The 15,873-nt window shown below is 52.9% G+C and overlaps 2 protein-coding genes across 3 annotated transcripts; one reads left to right on the forward strand and one right to left on the reverse strand.

The window, feature by feature from the left end:
* The first annotated feature begins 348 nt into the window (after positions 1-348).
* ELOVL3 (ELOVL fatty acid elongase 3) lies at positions 349-3,806 on the forward strand. Its single transcript, XM_040254264.1, has 4 exons — positions 349-684; positions 1,581-1,712; positions 2,365-2,516; positions 2,773-3,806. Exons 1-4 carry the CDS (start codon positions 584-586, stop codon positions 3,198-3,200), a joined length of 813 nt encoding a protein of 270 aa, XP_040110198.1. The 5' UTR covers positions 349-583; the 3' UTR covers positions 3,201-3,806.
* Positions 3,807-4,094: 288 nt separating this feature from the next.
* On the reverse strand, positions 4,095-15,274 carry PITX3 (paired like homeodomain 3). Of its 2 annotated transcripts, XM_040254262.1 has the most exons (5): positions 15,011-15,274; positions 13,378-13,497; positions 5,865-5,998; positions 5,484-5,686; positions 4,095-5,013 (listed from the first exon to the last, which is right to left on the reverse strand). In XM_040254262.1, the coding sequence occupies exons 3-5, from the start codon at positions 5,980-5,982 to the stop codon at positions 4,426-4,428; spliced, it is 909 nt and encodes a 302-aa protein (XP_040110196.1). In that variant the 5' UTR covers positions 5,983-5,998; positions 13,378-13,497; positions 15,011-15,274; the 3' UTR covers positions 4,095-4,425. The 2 variants fall into 2 exon arrangements, with proteins under 2 accessions (XP_040110196.1, XP_040110197.1); XM_040254263.1 differs by lacking the exon at positions 13,378-13,497 and having other exon boundaries at positions 15,011-15,230.
* Between the last annotated feature and the right edge of the window lie 599 nt (positions 15,275-15,873).

Raw genomic sequence — 15,873 nt, forward strand, 5'->3', positions numbered from 1 at the left:
GGAAACTGACACCCTATCTCCGAATGGGGGCACCAGAGAAACGGAGGACACCTTCATTCTCTCTTCATTGCCAGATAGGTCAGAACTGAAACCAACTGAGGCAAAGGTTATAGTTGGCAGTGCCAGGAGAAGCCTGTCACACCCCAGTAACTCCAAAGCCACAGCGGCTAAACTAAGCACATCAGAGTTGAGGTGTGCGAGAAGATGGGAAGGTGGGCGTGGCGAAGGTCTAAGGTAGTGGGAGGCTTCTGGGGTGCTGTCCTTAAGAATGACCAATCAGAGAGCGGCTTGCAGCCCAGGGGCGGGACTGGGGGGTATCTTTGTTGCGATTAGATGAAGGCCGGGAGCAGGGAGGGGGCCGCGGCCTGCCTAGGACAGCTGCTTTGCAATTTCGCGTTATATACTGCGGTGGCTGCGGCTGTGGAAGCCGGCTGGACTGCAGCGCACGTGCCTGCATCTGAGGCTCTGGCTTGCCGCGGAGTTCCTTGGGTTCTGGGTCTAGTCAGTCCTGCCCCCAAGGTTCTCTCCATCCTCCGTCCCTTAGCTTTCGTCCAGCTCCCGACCTCAGCGTCTGCAAAACGAAATGGTCACAACCGTGAATACCTCAGATGAAATAGAGCAGATGTTCCAGCCCTACAACTTTGAGCTGTTCCGGAACATGAGGCCCTTTTTGGAGGAGTACTGGTGAGACTTGTAGAAGGGGAAGGGCCATGTTAGGGGCCCAACTCTGATGACCGCTATTTGAGGGGATTGGTAGAATGGGGGAGGGCGAGACAGAATGCCCACAGAGATTTTGCTAAGGAGCAAAGGTATTGGCTTCCCCAGTACTGGCTTCACGTCCCTGCTGTCCAAGGTACAGGTAGTGTGGCACCTCAAAGAGGTTAGATCTGGAAGAAAGAAAGGCAGAAATAAGAAGATGGGATGAAGAATTTGGGAGGAGAAAGAAACCAAGCGGGGAAAAGTGTAGTGAGAACTGGTCTCTGAAGAATGGGGTTGATCTGAACTCCTACTCCCACCCACCTTATAGAAGACTCTCCATCCTTTGTGGCTGCATGTGTGCGCATGTGTGCATGTGCTGATGCCTGAGGACTGCTCTTCACAGTTATCATCTTATTCTTCAAATATTCCATCATCCCTGCTGTGGAGAAGGAGGCAAAATCTGGATACTCTTCCAAAATTTCCTCAGACTTAGCCCTAGAGCCCCTCAGAGCTCCAGCCAATTTGCTATGACCAAACAGGCAGAAGCGGTTGCCACATTCTTTGTACATCACAGCCTTGGATTGCTTCTAGAAATGGACCAGCAGCTGTCACCCACTCCCAACCCCAGGAACCTTGGTTATAGCTGCTGCCCTGTGTAAAGTACTTTACATATATTAACACTGTCAGGAGAGGAGTGTTATTCCCCCCTTACAAATAAGGAAACTGACCCTCAGAGAAGGAAGTAGGTTTTCCAGTGTCACACAGCTAGTAAGTGGCAGAAGTAGGATTCCAATCCAGAGCACTGACCTGGGGATACGAGTGGGCATTCCTCTAACCAGCTCCCACCCATAAGCTCATCCGCTCTGCCTTCTGCCTGCCAGGGCAACCTCATTTGCCATAGCTCTGATCTACCTGTTGCTCATCTTCATGGGGCAAAACTACATGAGGTCACGGAAGGGCTTCAACCTGCAGGGACCTCTCATCCTTTGGTCCTTCTGCCTTGCAGTCTTCAGGTAAGACTTTCCCCACTCCAACCTATCTTATAGACCCTAGACCCTCATTCTATCCCTAAAAGCTCTCTAAATACCTCAATTTCATCAACTGCCCAAGTTGCCCCCTAACTCTCTCCTTATTCTGTTCTCTCAGCTCTGACTTCTCTCCCCAGGTTCCACTCTCCTGTTTCCCTTCTTCTCCAGTTCCTAGACTAGTAGTCTCTGCTCTCTCTCATGAGACCTCTTGTGCTCATTGAGTCTGGATAATTCCAACAATTTCCCCAGCCTCTAATACTCTCTGCATCTAACACTCTCTCTCAAGACCTTTCAATAACTTCCCCAGCCCCTTCTTCCCATATTCCCCCCAAACTCCTTTGATCACCCCTATCCTGCCACCTGTCTCCTTCCAGGCCCCTCCCCATCCTATGAACTCCTACTCCTTAGTTCAGTTTTCAGCCTCAGCCTCTAGCACTCCCTGGTCCCTCCCCAGCCCTCATGTCTTCTATCTTCTAGATTACTGGTTGGCTTTACCAAGTTGGCCTTGGGATCTCAGAAGCTGTGACCCCTTTGGAAGGGTGAGGAGGTGGTGGAACTTGGATCAGTGACTTGACCAGGCCAAGGGTTAAGGTGCCTGGGAATGACCCCTACACCCTTTTCCTCTGTTCCATTTCAGTATCTTCGGGACACTGAGGATATGGGGCTACATGGGGACCCTGCTACTTAGGGGGAGCCCAAAGCAAACTATATGCTTCTCCCCCTTCATCAACAGTCCCATAATCCAATTCTGGTCCTTCCTGTTTGTTCTCAGCAAGGTCGTTGAACTTGGTGAGTGGCAAGGCTTTGTCTCTCTGGTGTCCAATCAATTGCATCCCTCCTCAAGCCATCCCCTTTACCCATCACATGGAGAGTTCCTTCCCCACCCCTGGGTCCTAAAAACACCTCTCACCCAAGCCTCTCTTCAGATTCTCTGCCGTAAAGACCCCTCTCCCTGTCCTGAAAATTCCCCCTGTGCCCCCACATCAAGTTCAGAGGGTGGTGCCAACACTGGGTGATATGTCAGCTATGACTCCTCATCTCCCAGGAGACACAGCCTTCATCATCCTGCGTAAGCGGCCACTCATCTTTGTGCACTGGTACCACCACAGCACAGTGCTGGTGTACTCAAGCTTCGGATACAAGAACAAGGTGGCTGCAGGCGGCTGGTTCATGACCATGAACTTTGGTGTACATGCCGTGATGTACACCTACTACACTCTGAAGGCTGCCAAAGTGAAGTCCCCCAGCTGGTTTCCCATGCTCGTCACCAGCCTGCAGATCCTGCAGATGTTTATAGGAGCCACTGTTGGTATCCTGGCTTATATCTGGAGACAGGAAAAGGGGTGCCACACCACAGAGGAACACTTCTTCTGGTCCTTTATCTTGTATGCAACCTATTTTTTTCTCTTTGCCAAGTTCTTCCACCAAAACTACATAATTCCCAAGATCAAAGCCAAGACCAAGAGCCAGTGAATGGTTGGAGAAAGAGAAGCCCCAAGCCCTCTCTCCTGCCCAGGGGACTGAGGGGCTGGGCTTAGGTTTGAGGGAATGATTAGGAAGCCTGTCCTGTATGGTTTCCCCATGGGATGTATACTCCAAGGTGGCAGATGATGACAGTCAAGAAGTATCACCCCTGGGGTGGGGATGTGATCTGGTACTTTGATATTTCTGTTGTTAATGTGAAGGCCAAGAAGGCTGTGGGATGGGGGTGGGACTAAGGAGGCTCCCCAAACTGAGTTATTTATGTTTCCAGAAATCTTTCTCCTTCTTGCTCTGTTTTTTAATTAAAGATTCCAACAAGGTTTTCAGGGCTTGGGGATTTACAGGAAGGAGGGGACTGCTGTGATGGAGGAGGGCTGCTGGCAGTCGGATGATGAGTGGGTGAGAAGCTTACAACAGTATGTGGAAGGCTGAAAGTCACATACAGAGACAATAAGAATCCTAGTTCTGGTAGGCACTTAATAAATGTCTGTTACAGACCAGAATTTTATTGCTGTTAGAGGCAAAAGCCCCTCATAGGAACAGTGAGAAACACATGCGCAAAGGTGGAGTAAGTTTCTAAAGTCGTAGGCTTCCTAAGTTGCACTTGACTCCAAAGCTGACCTTCCAGTTATCCTCCTTGAGACCAAGAGGTGGCGCTGCAGTACCAGCTTTGTCCAAGCCATACACACCTACACAGACACGCACGCTACGTGCGCCGCTTGGCTCCGGGAATCCCCAGGCTTCTCCATCCTGGGGTTGAGGGGTTGAGGACTGAAGCTCTAGAAGCCTGGACCCGCACATCTTTCCTGTAAACCCAGCTCTCCTTTAAAAATGGGGAAGGATAAGGGGAGGGAGCTCAACCGCAACTCTGAATCACCAGGCCTCTGATAGTCCGCGCACGTTTATTTCATTTATCTTTGAAAACCAGGGAGAAGGAGTCTGGAGAAGGCGAGGTGGGCCAAAGGTGAATTGGCCCCCGGGGAACTGGTCCCTGTTCCTGGCCTTAGTCCCAGGGTCTCGGACTAAGGGCCCAGTCAAACCCTCAGGCCTGGGGGTGGGGGAAGGCTCTCTCCTGAACCTGCCGCCTCCCCAACCCCGACTGCCCAGCTCTCCTCTCAGACCCCGAGGGCGGGGGCAAGCCAGTCAAAACGACCCCAGTCCGTCGAGGCCGTGAATTACCGCCCCACCCTCAGGGATGATCGGCGGGCAGCGCCCTTCAGACGGGCCGTTCCACGGCGTACTGGCACGGACTGAGGTTGGCGGCCGGCGGCGGCCCCGGCACGGTGGGATAGCTGAAAGAGGCGTGCTGTTTGGCCTTGAGCCTCAGGCTGGCCAAACTCGAGTTACACGGGTCCCGATATACGTAGGGGGAGGAGGCGGCGGCGGCGGCTGCGGCTGCGGCCGAGGCGTAAGGGCAGGACACGGCCCCCGAAGACACCGCGGCCGGAGCCAGCCCGGGGGGCCCCCCGCCTAGGCCTTGCAAGGCCCCGGGCCCAGGCACGGTGCCTGGGGCGGTCGCGCCCGAGGGCACAATGGAGGCGGAAATGGAGCTGGGTGGCGAGAAGACGGGCTGCGAAGCCAGAGGCCCCACGTTGACCGAGTTGAAGGCGAACGGGAAGGTCTTGGCGGCGAGCGGCGGGCCGAGGGCCTTGGGTGGCCAGTTGCCGTACGAGTAGCCGGGGTACACCTCCTCGTAGGGCGGCACCAGCCCCCCGAGCGGCGCCGCGAAGCCGCCCTTGCACAACTCCGCCTGCTGGCTGCGCTCGCGCTTTCTCCACTTGGCGCGCCGGTTCTTGAACCACACCTGCGGGCGTGGGGGGAAGGTCGTCAGGGCCCGGACCCCCAAGGCGGCTGGTGGACCGGTCGCCCAGGTGGGGGGTCCAAGCGGGGTCCGGGGCCGGGCGGAGTATAAAGATAAGGTGGCTGGAGGAGAATGGGGTGGTGGAGCAACGGCCCGGGGTGGGGGAGGAGCGCATGCGGGACGGAGTCGGGGGTGACAGTATTGGGGGGTGGCGAGGACAGCAGGAGGGGGTCTTAAGCGCTCCGTCTAGGGTGAGAGGGTGGGGGAAGAGAAGAAATTGGAGGTTAGTGGAAAGAAGGCCGTGGGGGCAGCAGGCCTGGGCGAGGGACGTCGGGTTTTGGGTCGGAGGAAGGGGCAGGCAGGGCAGAACTACAGGCTGCCGTTTCCGAAGCTGCTTGCTGAGCGGCCCGCGAGAGGGAGGCCCGAGGTGGAGGGGAGGGTGGTGGTGGAGGGGGACCGCCGGGGTTGCGTACCCGCACGCGGGCCTCGGTGAGGTTGGTCCACACGGCGATCTCTTCGCGCGTACTCATGTCGGGGTAGCGGTTCCTCTGAAAGGTCGCCTCCAGCTCCTGCAACTGCTGGCTGGTGAAGTGCGTGCGCTGCCGCCGCTGCTTTTTCTTCAGCGAGCCGTCTTCGGGGGAGCCGCCGGGTAGCGAAACCGAGGCCTTCTCCGAATCTGGGAGCCGGGGTGGGGGCTGTCACAGCACATCCTTGCCTGCGCGGATTCCCTGGCTCGGGGACTTCCTCCTTGGGCGCCCCTCTCCCCCACTCGCACCCGGGCTCCCACTCCTGGGTCCCACCCGGTTAGGGATGGAGCTTTTATTTCCCCCACCCCCAGAAGGGGGCGCGCTCACCGCTGTGCTCTTGGCCCTTGCAGCCGTGTTCAGGGAGTGGGGGATGGGGAGTGCCCGCATCTGACAGCGAGAGGGCCGGGCTCCGGGCCTCTGCCTCGCTCAGCAGGCCGAACTCCATTGGGGGCTCGAGAACTCTGAAGGTAAGAGAAGACACAGACCAAGTTAATGGAAATAAAATCTCCAGGTTATCTGGTTCCTAGTACAGAAGTGTTTCCCCATCTTCCCCTTTCTCAGCCACCAACATAAAGCTACCCTTCTAATCTGACGTGCCCTATGTTAGAATGGGGAAACAGCAGCCTAAGTGGGGAAAGGTGCATACTCAGAGGTTTCATACACAGTTATACACACTAGACTTTGATTTGTTCCATGCTGGGCACCTAGAACCCTGCCTGGTACAGTTGGTGTTCAATAGATAATTGAATTAATGAAAACCTCACTATAGCACACTGCATACCACATACCACATCCTTAAAAAATCAAATTCCCTCTCACACGAATGCCCAATATCCCCATAAACTCAAACGTGCCTCTCAGCCAGTCTGAACCTGTGTTATTCACTCTCCCATGGGACAGATTTGATTTTTGAACCATACTTTCCCTGTAAGGAGAATTGCTGCTATCATTTATGAGTACTGTCTATGTGCCTTCACCTCATTATTTCTCCTCACAAGAATGATTCAATGTTAGGTATGATCACCCTTTTTTAGGCGTGGAAACTGAGACATGAAGTAATGATGAAGATCACAAAGTTTGTAAGTAGTAAAGTTATGATCTGAATCAGGTCCGTGAGAGTCCTAAGGTATGCTTTTGTTTGATTTTTCAAACTGTGTTCTTTGGGGTCCCCCCTGCCCCGCAAACTCCCTCAGGGACTGGAACTCAGGGCTAACCTCAGGGATAGAAATCTAGCCTGATCTTACTCAGGTCAGCTTCAACTAGAGCAGCCCTGCTTTTGCCGGTTTTATTTATGCTTTCTGGAGAGACTTCATTTGAAGAAAGGGCTCTGGGATCAAAAACAAGTTTAAGAATCTTGTCTGCTTCTGTACATTGCACCCCACAAGTCACCACTCTCTCCCACATCCTCCTGCAGTCCCACCTCAGGCTGTGGGTGTAGGTTTCTTAAAAACCACTTCTGACCATTACTCCCCATGCCAAATCTCACCTGACATTGCCCAGGAGCCTGCCTGGGTCTTCCTCCAAGTCGCCCCCTGCAGGGTCCCCTTTTCTGCTAGCTCTCCCAGGCCCCCTCTGGTGGGAGGAAGGGAAAGAGGCACTAGTGGAACTCAAGACTCCAGATGCCTCTTGGTCAGAGGAGAACCAATGGAGGCTAAGGACCAAGGAGCAGGGGTGAAGAGCTATGTAGGAGGGGTCCATCTGCCTCCCCATTAAGAGGGACTTAATGCAGGCTGTGCAAGGTGGCATTAATGTGGCGGATTAGCCTAGATAGAGACGTGTGTCACTTGGCTGCTCTGAATTGATTAGGAGCCTTTCTAAGAGAGGCGCAGATGGGCAGTGGCCTGTATTTGCACATGGTAATGCCCCCTCCAACCAGCTCAGACATGACAGCTGCCCCCCCACTCCACCCCAAGCTAGTTTGAGTGGGACAGAGGTCAAGGCAGGAGGCTGAGAAACAGTCCCTGTTCTTTCCACAGGCAGAGAAGACTAGACCTTGGACCCTTTCCTAGGGTTGGAGAAGCAGGGCTGAAGGGAACCCCAAAGGAAGGAGAGAAGTCAGGCCAGGGATGGGAGTGCTCAGCTTCCCTCGCCTTCCAGGTCTGAGGGCAGAGTCAGAGGCTTAGGACTGGGCTGATGACGCTCCTATAGAAGGGAGAGGCCCTTGGGAGGGACCGGGAGCAGCCTAGACTAGTAGCTCTTCCCAAGTAGCTGTGGAGGCTTAGAACTAACAGGTGGAAAAAGGGGTGCTCTGAAATCTCTTCATACCCTAAGATGCCCTCAAAATTGCAAAGCACACTCCTGACTTCTCCAGAGGCCCACAGGAGCAATGCAGAGCTGGGAAGAGAAGGACAGTTGGGTTTGCCTGTAGGAAAAGCTAAATTCCACCATTGCCATTCATCCTTCCAGTCTGCTTTGGCTCCAGACTTCCCATTTTCCAAACTCTCCCTTCCCCCAGCATTCCATACCTGTGTCTTGGTTTCACCCTTTATTTCAGCAGAGGGAGGCAGAGTGAGGAAAGATAAGGGCCAGAATAAAAGACGAGACTGAGAAAGCAGAGTTCAGGCTGTGTGTTCCCAAAGACAGACAGACACACATGCAGACAAATACAGGCCCCCTCTCAGACAAAATAAGCACTTGGACTTGGAGCTAGAGGCATACAAACACACACTCTCTCCCACACATGTGCCCCCACATTCAGGCAGACAGACACACACCGTCACACAGACTCCTCTCTCTGTGACAGGGACAGCTGCCTCAGCTGTTTTGGAGCTAGCCATTATCCCCCCCTCCTCCTTCCTGGCCCCTTTGAACCTCAGCTCTCAGTCCCAGGAACTAAGGACTCTGTGGGGGAGGAGGAAGCCTGGGAGCCAGCGAAGTGGTCTATGCTCAGTGGCTGCTGGGGATAGCCTGTTTGGCTGAAGGGGGGAAGGTATGAGAATGCTGGAAGAATAGGATGGAGTCGTGGTGGGGGCAGAAAGTGATAAGCCCCCCCATCCCGCCCCGACTCGGGAAAGTAATCCAGTATACCCCAAAGAAAGTAGGTTTAGATTCAAAAGATCTGAGTTCATGTCCTGGATCCTCAATTTACTAGCTGTGTGTCATACCTCTCTGGGCATGTTTTTTTCATCTGTAAAAGTAAGATTATAATTCCTTCTCTACCTCTCTTCAGTATTGTGAAGAGGTTAAAATAAAACATAACATTTAAAAATAAGTTGGGGTCAAACTCTATCCAAGTTTTTTTTTTTTTCTCATTTATTGAAATAATGTTGCGCATTGAGTAAGGTGCTCAGGATAGACTCAGAAATAAGGTATCATTTTGTCTCTGCCTTTGCTTGACTGGTTCACCTCCCTAGATTCTGTCTCCCAGTGAAAAATTGCTCCGTGAATAAAGGTGAGTATGCTGCATTTTAGAGAGGGATGCATATGTGTGTTGTGAGCACTGTGTTCAAAACATAAAAGAAGACCCAGTCAATAAGGAAATAGTCACATGGGTGGAGTAGCCCAAACTGGGAGCTAATCTGGGGACCCGGGATGGGTAGGAGAGGAAAGAATGAAGGCTTCAGACTCTTGACTGCGTTAGTAATAGCAGCAAGAGGAGAGGCGGCTGAGAAGGGCCCTGCCTGTGAAGCTGAAAAAGCAGGAACACTAATGCCAGGCAGGCAACAGAGAGAGAGAGGGTGGGGGCAGAGGCCTCTAGCAGATTGTGTCCGGTGGGCTGGTCAGGCAGAGGCTGGGGGCGCCAAGCTGTTGTCTGAGCTGGAGACAGGCTGGCTGAGGATTAAGCACCCCCAAACTGCTGGAGGTCGGGAAGCTGGGGAGTTGGGACTGCAGCCAGGGACTTCGCCTCACTCAATGGACAGGGATAAGCAGTAGGTCTAGAAGCCACAGGTTTGGTTGATGCTGGTAGGATATACCAGGAAAGACCAGAGAGAGTCAAGAGATAACAGTGGCGCTGAGTCCAGGTCTTGGGGTGGGGGGCCTCCTGCCCCACCCCAGCCTTTCTGACATGCCCTGCAGGGGATAGATTCATGGCCCAGTACCACTGGTTTCAAGGTGACAATCCCAGCCCTAGGGAATAGAGGGCTTGCAGGTGACCTTTGACTCTGAGATACAGCATGGAATTATAGGAAGCTGTCATGGACCACAGTAAGAACAAAATATCCAAGATAATTAAAGTGGAGAGCAGAGACTGCCCCAGAGTAGAGAGGCTATAGTGGGGAGGCCATGATTTCTAAGGGACACAACTTATGGCAAGAAGGTAACTCCCATATGCACCCACTTTTGTCCTGAAGACAAAGGGTAGACCAGGGCCACAGCCAGAGAGTCCCCAAGTAGTTGTAAGTGCAATGTCCAAGGCACAAGGTACACCCTGGAACTGAAATGGGAGAAAACCTTTTTCTTGCAGAGACTGAATGAAAAGGAAGATAAGAGGGGATGGAGTTGTAATGCTGTTGCTCAGTTCAGCCAGCAATAAGTTAGTGAATAGGTATAAACTAGAGCCCTAAACAGGATGGAACCTGAAATTAAAAGTGAGGCCCTTAACTGGACACAGCCTCATGTACATTAGGGATGCTGAGCGTCCACACTGTCTGGTCTCCTGAGTTGCTGTGAGCAAATGAAAGCAAAGGAAGACAGCTGTGGACAAGGTTCACAGCCCCAAGAGGAAACCCTAAGACTCAGGTGGAGACATCAGTGATTTGATGCACTTACTTTATCAAGGGGTAAATCAGGGATCGGGCTTCCCAGGTGGCTCAGTGGTAAAGAATCTGCCTGCCAAGCAGGAGATGCAGGTTTGATCCCTGGGTCAGGAAGATCCCCTGCAGAAGGAAATGGCGACCCACCCCAGTATTCTTGCCTGGGAAATCCCATGGACAGAGGAGATACCCAAGAACAGTACAAGGGTACAAGACCCTAACTTCTAAGAGCTTACAGTCTGGGGAGGCAAACAGAGGATAGGATAAAATGATGGACTGCATGGGCCTGAGTCTCAGATGGTGGAAGCTCAGAGACACAGAAGCCCATGTAAGGTGGCATCAAGTTTTGGGGCTCAGAGAATGTAGCTGCTCTGGAAATTAGAGAGGCAGAGAAGGTGGCAGAAGCTTCTAAATAAAAGAGCCAGGGTCTCAGTGGGGGCAATGGGATATCATCAGGAAAAAATGGTGAGGCTGAGGAGGCATCCAATGAGGGGCAAAGGGTGGGGGTTCATATTTGATACCATGTAGGCTAGAGAATTCACAGCTTTTCTATGAAAAATCCCCTAAGACTAGTAAGAGAGAATATAGTATGGGAAACTAGGGGCACAACCTGAAACAGCTGCCGCCAGTATGAAATTTCTTTGAGATCTTCAGCCTTATGTTAAAATTGGAAGTAAATTTTGCATTCTATCCCACATTCATGTTTTTTTTAAAAATTAATCTATTTATTTTAATTGGAGGTTAATTACAATATTTTAGTGATTTTTTTTCCATACGTTGACATGAATCAGCCATGGGTGTACATGTGTCCCCCATCCTGAACCCCCTTCTCACCTCCTTCCTCATCCCATTCCTCAGGGTCATCCCAGTGCACCAGCCCTGAGCACCCTGTCTCATGCATCGAACCTGGACTGTCGATCTATTTCACATATGATAATATACATGTTTCAATGCTATTCTCTCAAATCATCCCACCCTCGCCTTCTCCCACAGAGCCCCAAAGTCTGTTCTTTACATCTGTGTCTCTTTTGCTGTCTTGCATATAGGGTCATCATTACCATCTTTCTAAATTCCATATATATGCGTTTATATACTGCATTGGTATTTTTCTTTCTGACTTCACTGTATAATTTAATACAAAAATAATATTTTCTCTTCAAATTTCCCAGAGACATCTTCAAGTGACATCACCACACCAGGAAGATGGGCCCAGTGTAGCCTGCAGAGTCATGCCACTCCCACTCCTATATCCCCCCCCCGAAACCCCGAATTGCTACTGAGAAGCAGTGCTCCAAGCGGTGGGAGTCACTGGAGGCAGGTAGGCCAGAGAGTGACATAAAAGCAGATCTCTGGGATCTTTTTTGGGCAATGATGAGCAGAATGAATTGGGCAGGGGAGAAATAGGAAAGGGGAAACTATTAACTGACAGATGAAAAGTAAAGAAGGCCTCAGGGGAGGAAAAGTAGTGGAGAGAGTTCTAAGAGTGGCTTTCTCAGCCCACGTCTTTTCTTCTGTTTCCCTATCACTCATCATGGGTCCCTGTCAGTGACCAGAGACTAGACACTCAAGATATTCCCAAAGCTCAGGACCTAGTTGCCATCTTCAGGCTAGTTGCCTCCCCTACATGCTAGGAAGCATCACTTAGATTGAATGGAGAAGAAAAGATTTGGGTAGTGTTTCTCTTATGCTCACGCCCAACTTAGCTCCAGCATGCCTCCCTTGCCCTCCATTCCTGGACCTGGGTTCTGGGCCCATATTCACATCCTTGAGCTGGAGGCAGGGAGGGGTCAGATCAGGATATTTGGTCTGAGAGAGTAGGCATTTGGGGAATTCCCTAGAACTCTTCTCAGGGAGGGATGGGGATAGTGGCTGGCATCTGAAGTCTAGGATAGGGTGTCCCATCTGTCACCGGGAATCTTCCTGTGGCTGGACCACGGATGCTAGCAGGCTGATCTAAGGTTTGAGACGCACCCTTCCAAACGAAGATTCTGTGCTTACAGTGGACCTACAGTTTGAGCATAATAATACCAGTAATGTTTCTTATTTCTGTGTTTCTTCTCCATTTGCAAGGGGGCTTCCAAATACATGATTTCATTGAACTCTTACAACCACCTTAAATGCCAGGAATGACCATTCCATTTCACCTCTAAAAAGACAAATCTGTCCATGGTTATAGAGACTGAAGAGGTTCTAATCCAGTTCTCCTAAGACCAGGGACTGAGCTCTTGCCACTCCTCGCCCCCTCCACCCCAGCAACCGTTTGTGGCTCTGACATGCATTGATCCTTCCAAGCCCTTAAGGGATTCCATTTCTACTTCCTGCCTTTACCACCTCCCTGGAAATGAGCTCGGGAAGTTTGCTGCCCACTGTGCGCCAAGGAACATTTTCCCCTTCATCCTGTGCTTGCATCATTCCAGTTCTAAGAGGTCCCCTCATATCTGGTTTCAGGTTCTGGGGAGCAAACAAATCTGCTTATCTAGGTCTTTCCTTATTTTGTGGATTTCCATCCTATCTCACTTTCCAGAGGCCTAACCTTTCAAGTTTGCTCTCTCCAGCAGCCCCTAGCTCCTCCTCCTGCCACCATTCTCTGACCCTTCGATAGGTCCATGACATTCTTCCTAACAGCCAGTGACCAGGCATGCAATCAGCTAAACAGTTTTATGCAGGGACAAGAGAAGGTTCTGTCCTTTGTTTCCAGGCATCTTTATTATAATGCCATTGCCTTTTTGGCAAAAGCAGAATCTAGGGCTATGGTCTTCAGAGAACCATCTGTAATGCCTTCCCTATTCCGTTCCTGACTCAGATCCCTTCATTTCACCCATAATTTCAGTATTTTCCAAAGACAATAGGAGCACAAGTCCCTTGAAAAGGGTATTAAAATGTGATGGGGAGTAACTGGGATGTGACCCTATATTTATCAAAAAGGGATGAGGGACAAAAGAATTTGGAAAACAATGTCCTAGCCAGTGATAAATGAACTTTAAAATTAAGGAGTGGAGGTGGGAGTGTGGGGAAGACGTATGGGGAGTGTGGTAAGGGTGAGAAAGGTTGGAACCCACTTTGTTTAGATTACTCATTGCTGAATATATTACCCTGCACTTGTCCCCATGAAACTCAGTCACCAAACGAGCTGTTTGCTTACTTACATAGATCAGGAGAGTTCCCTCTACTTTGTTCCCTTCAGCTTAACTGGGTTCTGGTTAAAGAGCTGGAGTCAGAGTGGGCGGTCATTGTATGGATCCAAAGAAATCAGGGCCCTCTCCTAGCTGTAGGAAAAGCAAATAAGGTAGTTGAGTAGGGCTGAGATATCCTTCCCAACCAGAGATGGAGGGTAATATGGGTCCTGTGTTGGATCCCAGTGTCTGGATCCCATGTGTCTCCCTCCCACCTCCTCTCAGCCACCAGGGTGGTGGGGAGATTGGTGGGACTGAGGAAGCAAAAAGGGAAACAAGACCCCAGAGTTTGCTTTGCTAAAGGGCTGCAGTTTTCTCTTTAGGCCTGGGCTCCTGCCCACTGTGGGAAAGGAGACTCTAGCCTGCTGAAATCCAGGCAGAGTCTAGGGTGGGGTATCTGGTCAGCTGTACTGGAATTAGGGGTGACTGAGTTTGTGAGGGAACTGAAGCTGTCAGGGGCTTGTGCTAGGCTCCTCCTTGCTCCCCTCATTGCCCGGTTGTGAGTCATTCCTTCCTTTCCTACTTTTGGTTCCCACTAGCAGTCCCACCATTGCTCCCTCTCCACAAATCTGGATTCTAGAAGTCCGGGGTGATGCTCAGAACATGTCTAATCTAGTTTGGAGAGGGAATGTCTCCGGGTGCCACTCCAACCCAAGGCCAAGTATCAGCCTTCACTCTCGGTCCCTGCTCCCTGCCCCACAGCCCCTAGCAGAGAGACAAGTTTGCAAAGTGTGAACTGGGATTCTAGGCAACCCACCACAGCGAACCCCACCGTACACGCAGCAGCTGGGCAGGCGCTGCGTGGTAAATGAACATGCCACTCGGCCAGGGACATTCTGTCCACCGCTGCCCGACACAGCGCCTGCTCTAGAGAGACCAACCTAGCTTCCCCGGACATTCTGTCCGCTTTGAGAACCGCGCGCGGCGGACATTCCGTCCGATTCCCTGGCTTTCCCAGGTCGGCACCCATCAGGGCCCTGACACACCAAGCGGACCTGCCAGACCCGCCGTCTGGTCACTTGGACTACCCAACCTCGGCCCTGCAGCCCGCACAGCGGCCATCTGACACGGTCGCTGTCGGGTTCTCACAACACGGCTCCTATCCCAACTGCAAAGCAGCTAGGAAGAAAAGCGTGTGCGACTAACGCACCCCTGCTCCCAGGCCCTGGCGTTTGAGACCCAGCCCGGGGGCGTCTGGCATTGCCAACTGCCCCCTTGCTGGGCGGCCGCCGCCAGCTCCCCCCGCTGGCCACAACCCCTTTAGGACCCGGGCTGTCGGCCCCGCGCCCCGGGATCCCAGGGCGCTTCCTGATAATTGGTTTCCCAACGCTGCGCCGCTTCGCAGAACTCCTATCCTGACCTCATGTCTCCGACTTCTCTTCGGATCCCTCCAGTCTTCCCCTACTAGGTCCCCCGAGTCCCGGCTCTAAGTTTCCCCTCTTTAAAGTCCTGGCCCCCGGTCTACAGTCCTTTCTCCCAGTCTCGACCTGCTCCCCAGGCACCGTTCTACAGTTCAGCCGCCCTAAGTCCTGTTTTAGGGATCCCGAAGTCCGGACATGGCCCCTCTGCCCGGTGAGCCCCTGTCCCCGCATGGTCAAGCACTCACAGTGAGTCCCGCAGCAGGCAGACTCCCGGCAGCGGCGGCGGCGGCCGCAGTCTGGAGGGCAAGCAGGGGCCAGAGGCCGGGCACCCGGCCGGGGTGGGGGCCGCCCCCCTGAGCCCGGGGCCGCCGCTCCGCTCCGGCGCTCCCGGACTCGCTGGGAGAGAGAAAGCCTCGCCGCGGACTGCCACCCCCCGCCAGCGCCCATTCACTTTATGGCAGCCCAGGGCGCCCCCAGCCAGCAGCGGCTAGCCTGGCGCATCGGGCCCCGCCCCCTTCCAGCTGCACTGCCGGGGCTCCACCCTTTCCAGCTGTGAATTTTCTGGCCCCGCCTTCGGGGGAGGGGTCCGTCCGGCGCGGCGCCAACAGCCCCGCCCCCTGACCAATTGGAGGCGCGCCTCAGCAACTGGGCCACGCCCCTCCCCACGTGGCTGAAACCGCGCTCGCCGAGAACTGTGTGAACTGGGTATCCCCACCGAGCTCGGGCGGGTAGGCTTCGAGATGGGGCCAGGCAACCACCCTGAGCGAAGTGGAACGGTGCGGGGGGATAGAGCCAGGTGGGGGGGGCGGCGCACAGCCCGGGAGAGACCGCGGGGTTTCAGCACTCAGACTTCGTTGCCGCTCAAGTTTCGGTGATTTTCTCCACTTGTCGCTGTCTGTCTCTCTGCCCTTTTGTCTCAGCTACAATCCTCCCACTTCTCGCCTTTCTTTCTTTTTTTTTCCTTCGCCACCACGTTGCTTCTTCTGTTTGTCTCACTCCTCCGTCCCCTGCCACTTCGAAACACTAACTTAGGTTTCTGATCCTCTTTTTCTTTTTTCCCTTGCATTTTTCTCTCTTCCTCCTCTCGGCTGCCACTCCTCCCCAAGCC

The sequence above is a fragment of the Oryx dammah genome, unplaced genomic scaffold (assembly GCF_014754425.2).
Source record: "Oryx dammah isolate SB20612 unplaced genomic scaffold, SCBI_Odam_1.1 HiC_scaffold_14, whole genome shotgun sequence".
In the NCBI taxonomy this organism is placed as follows: Eukaryota; Metazoa; Chordata; class Mammalia; order Artiodactyla; family Bovidae; genus Oryx; species Oryx dammah.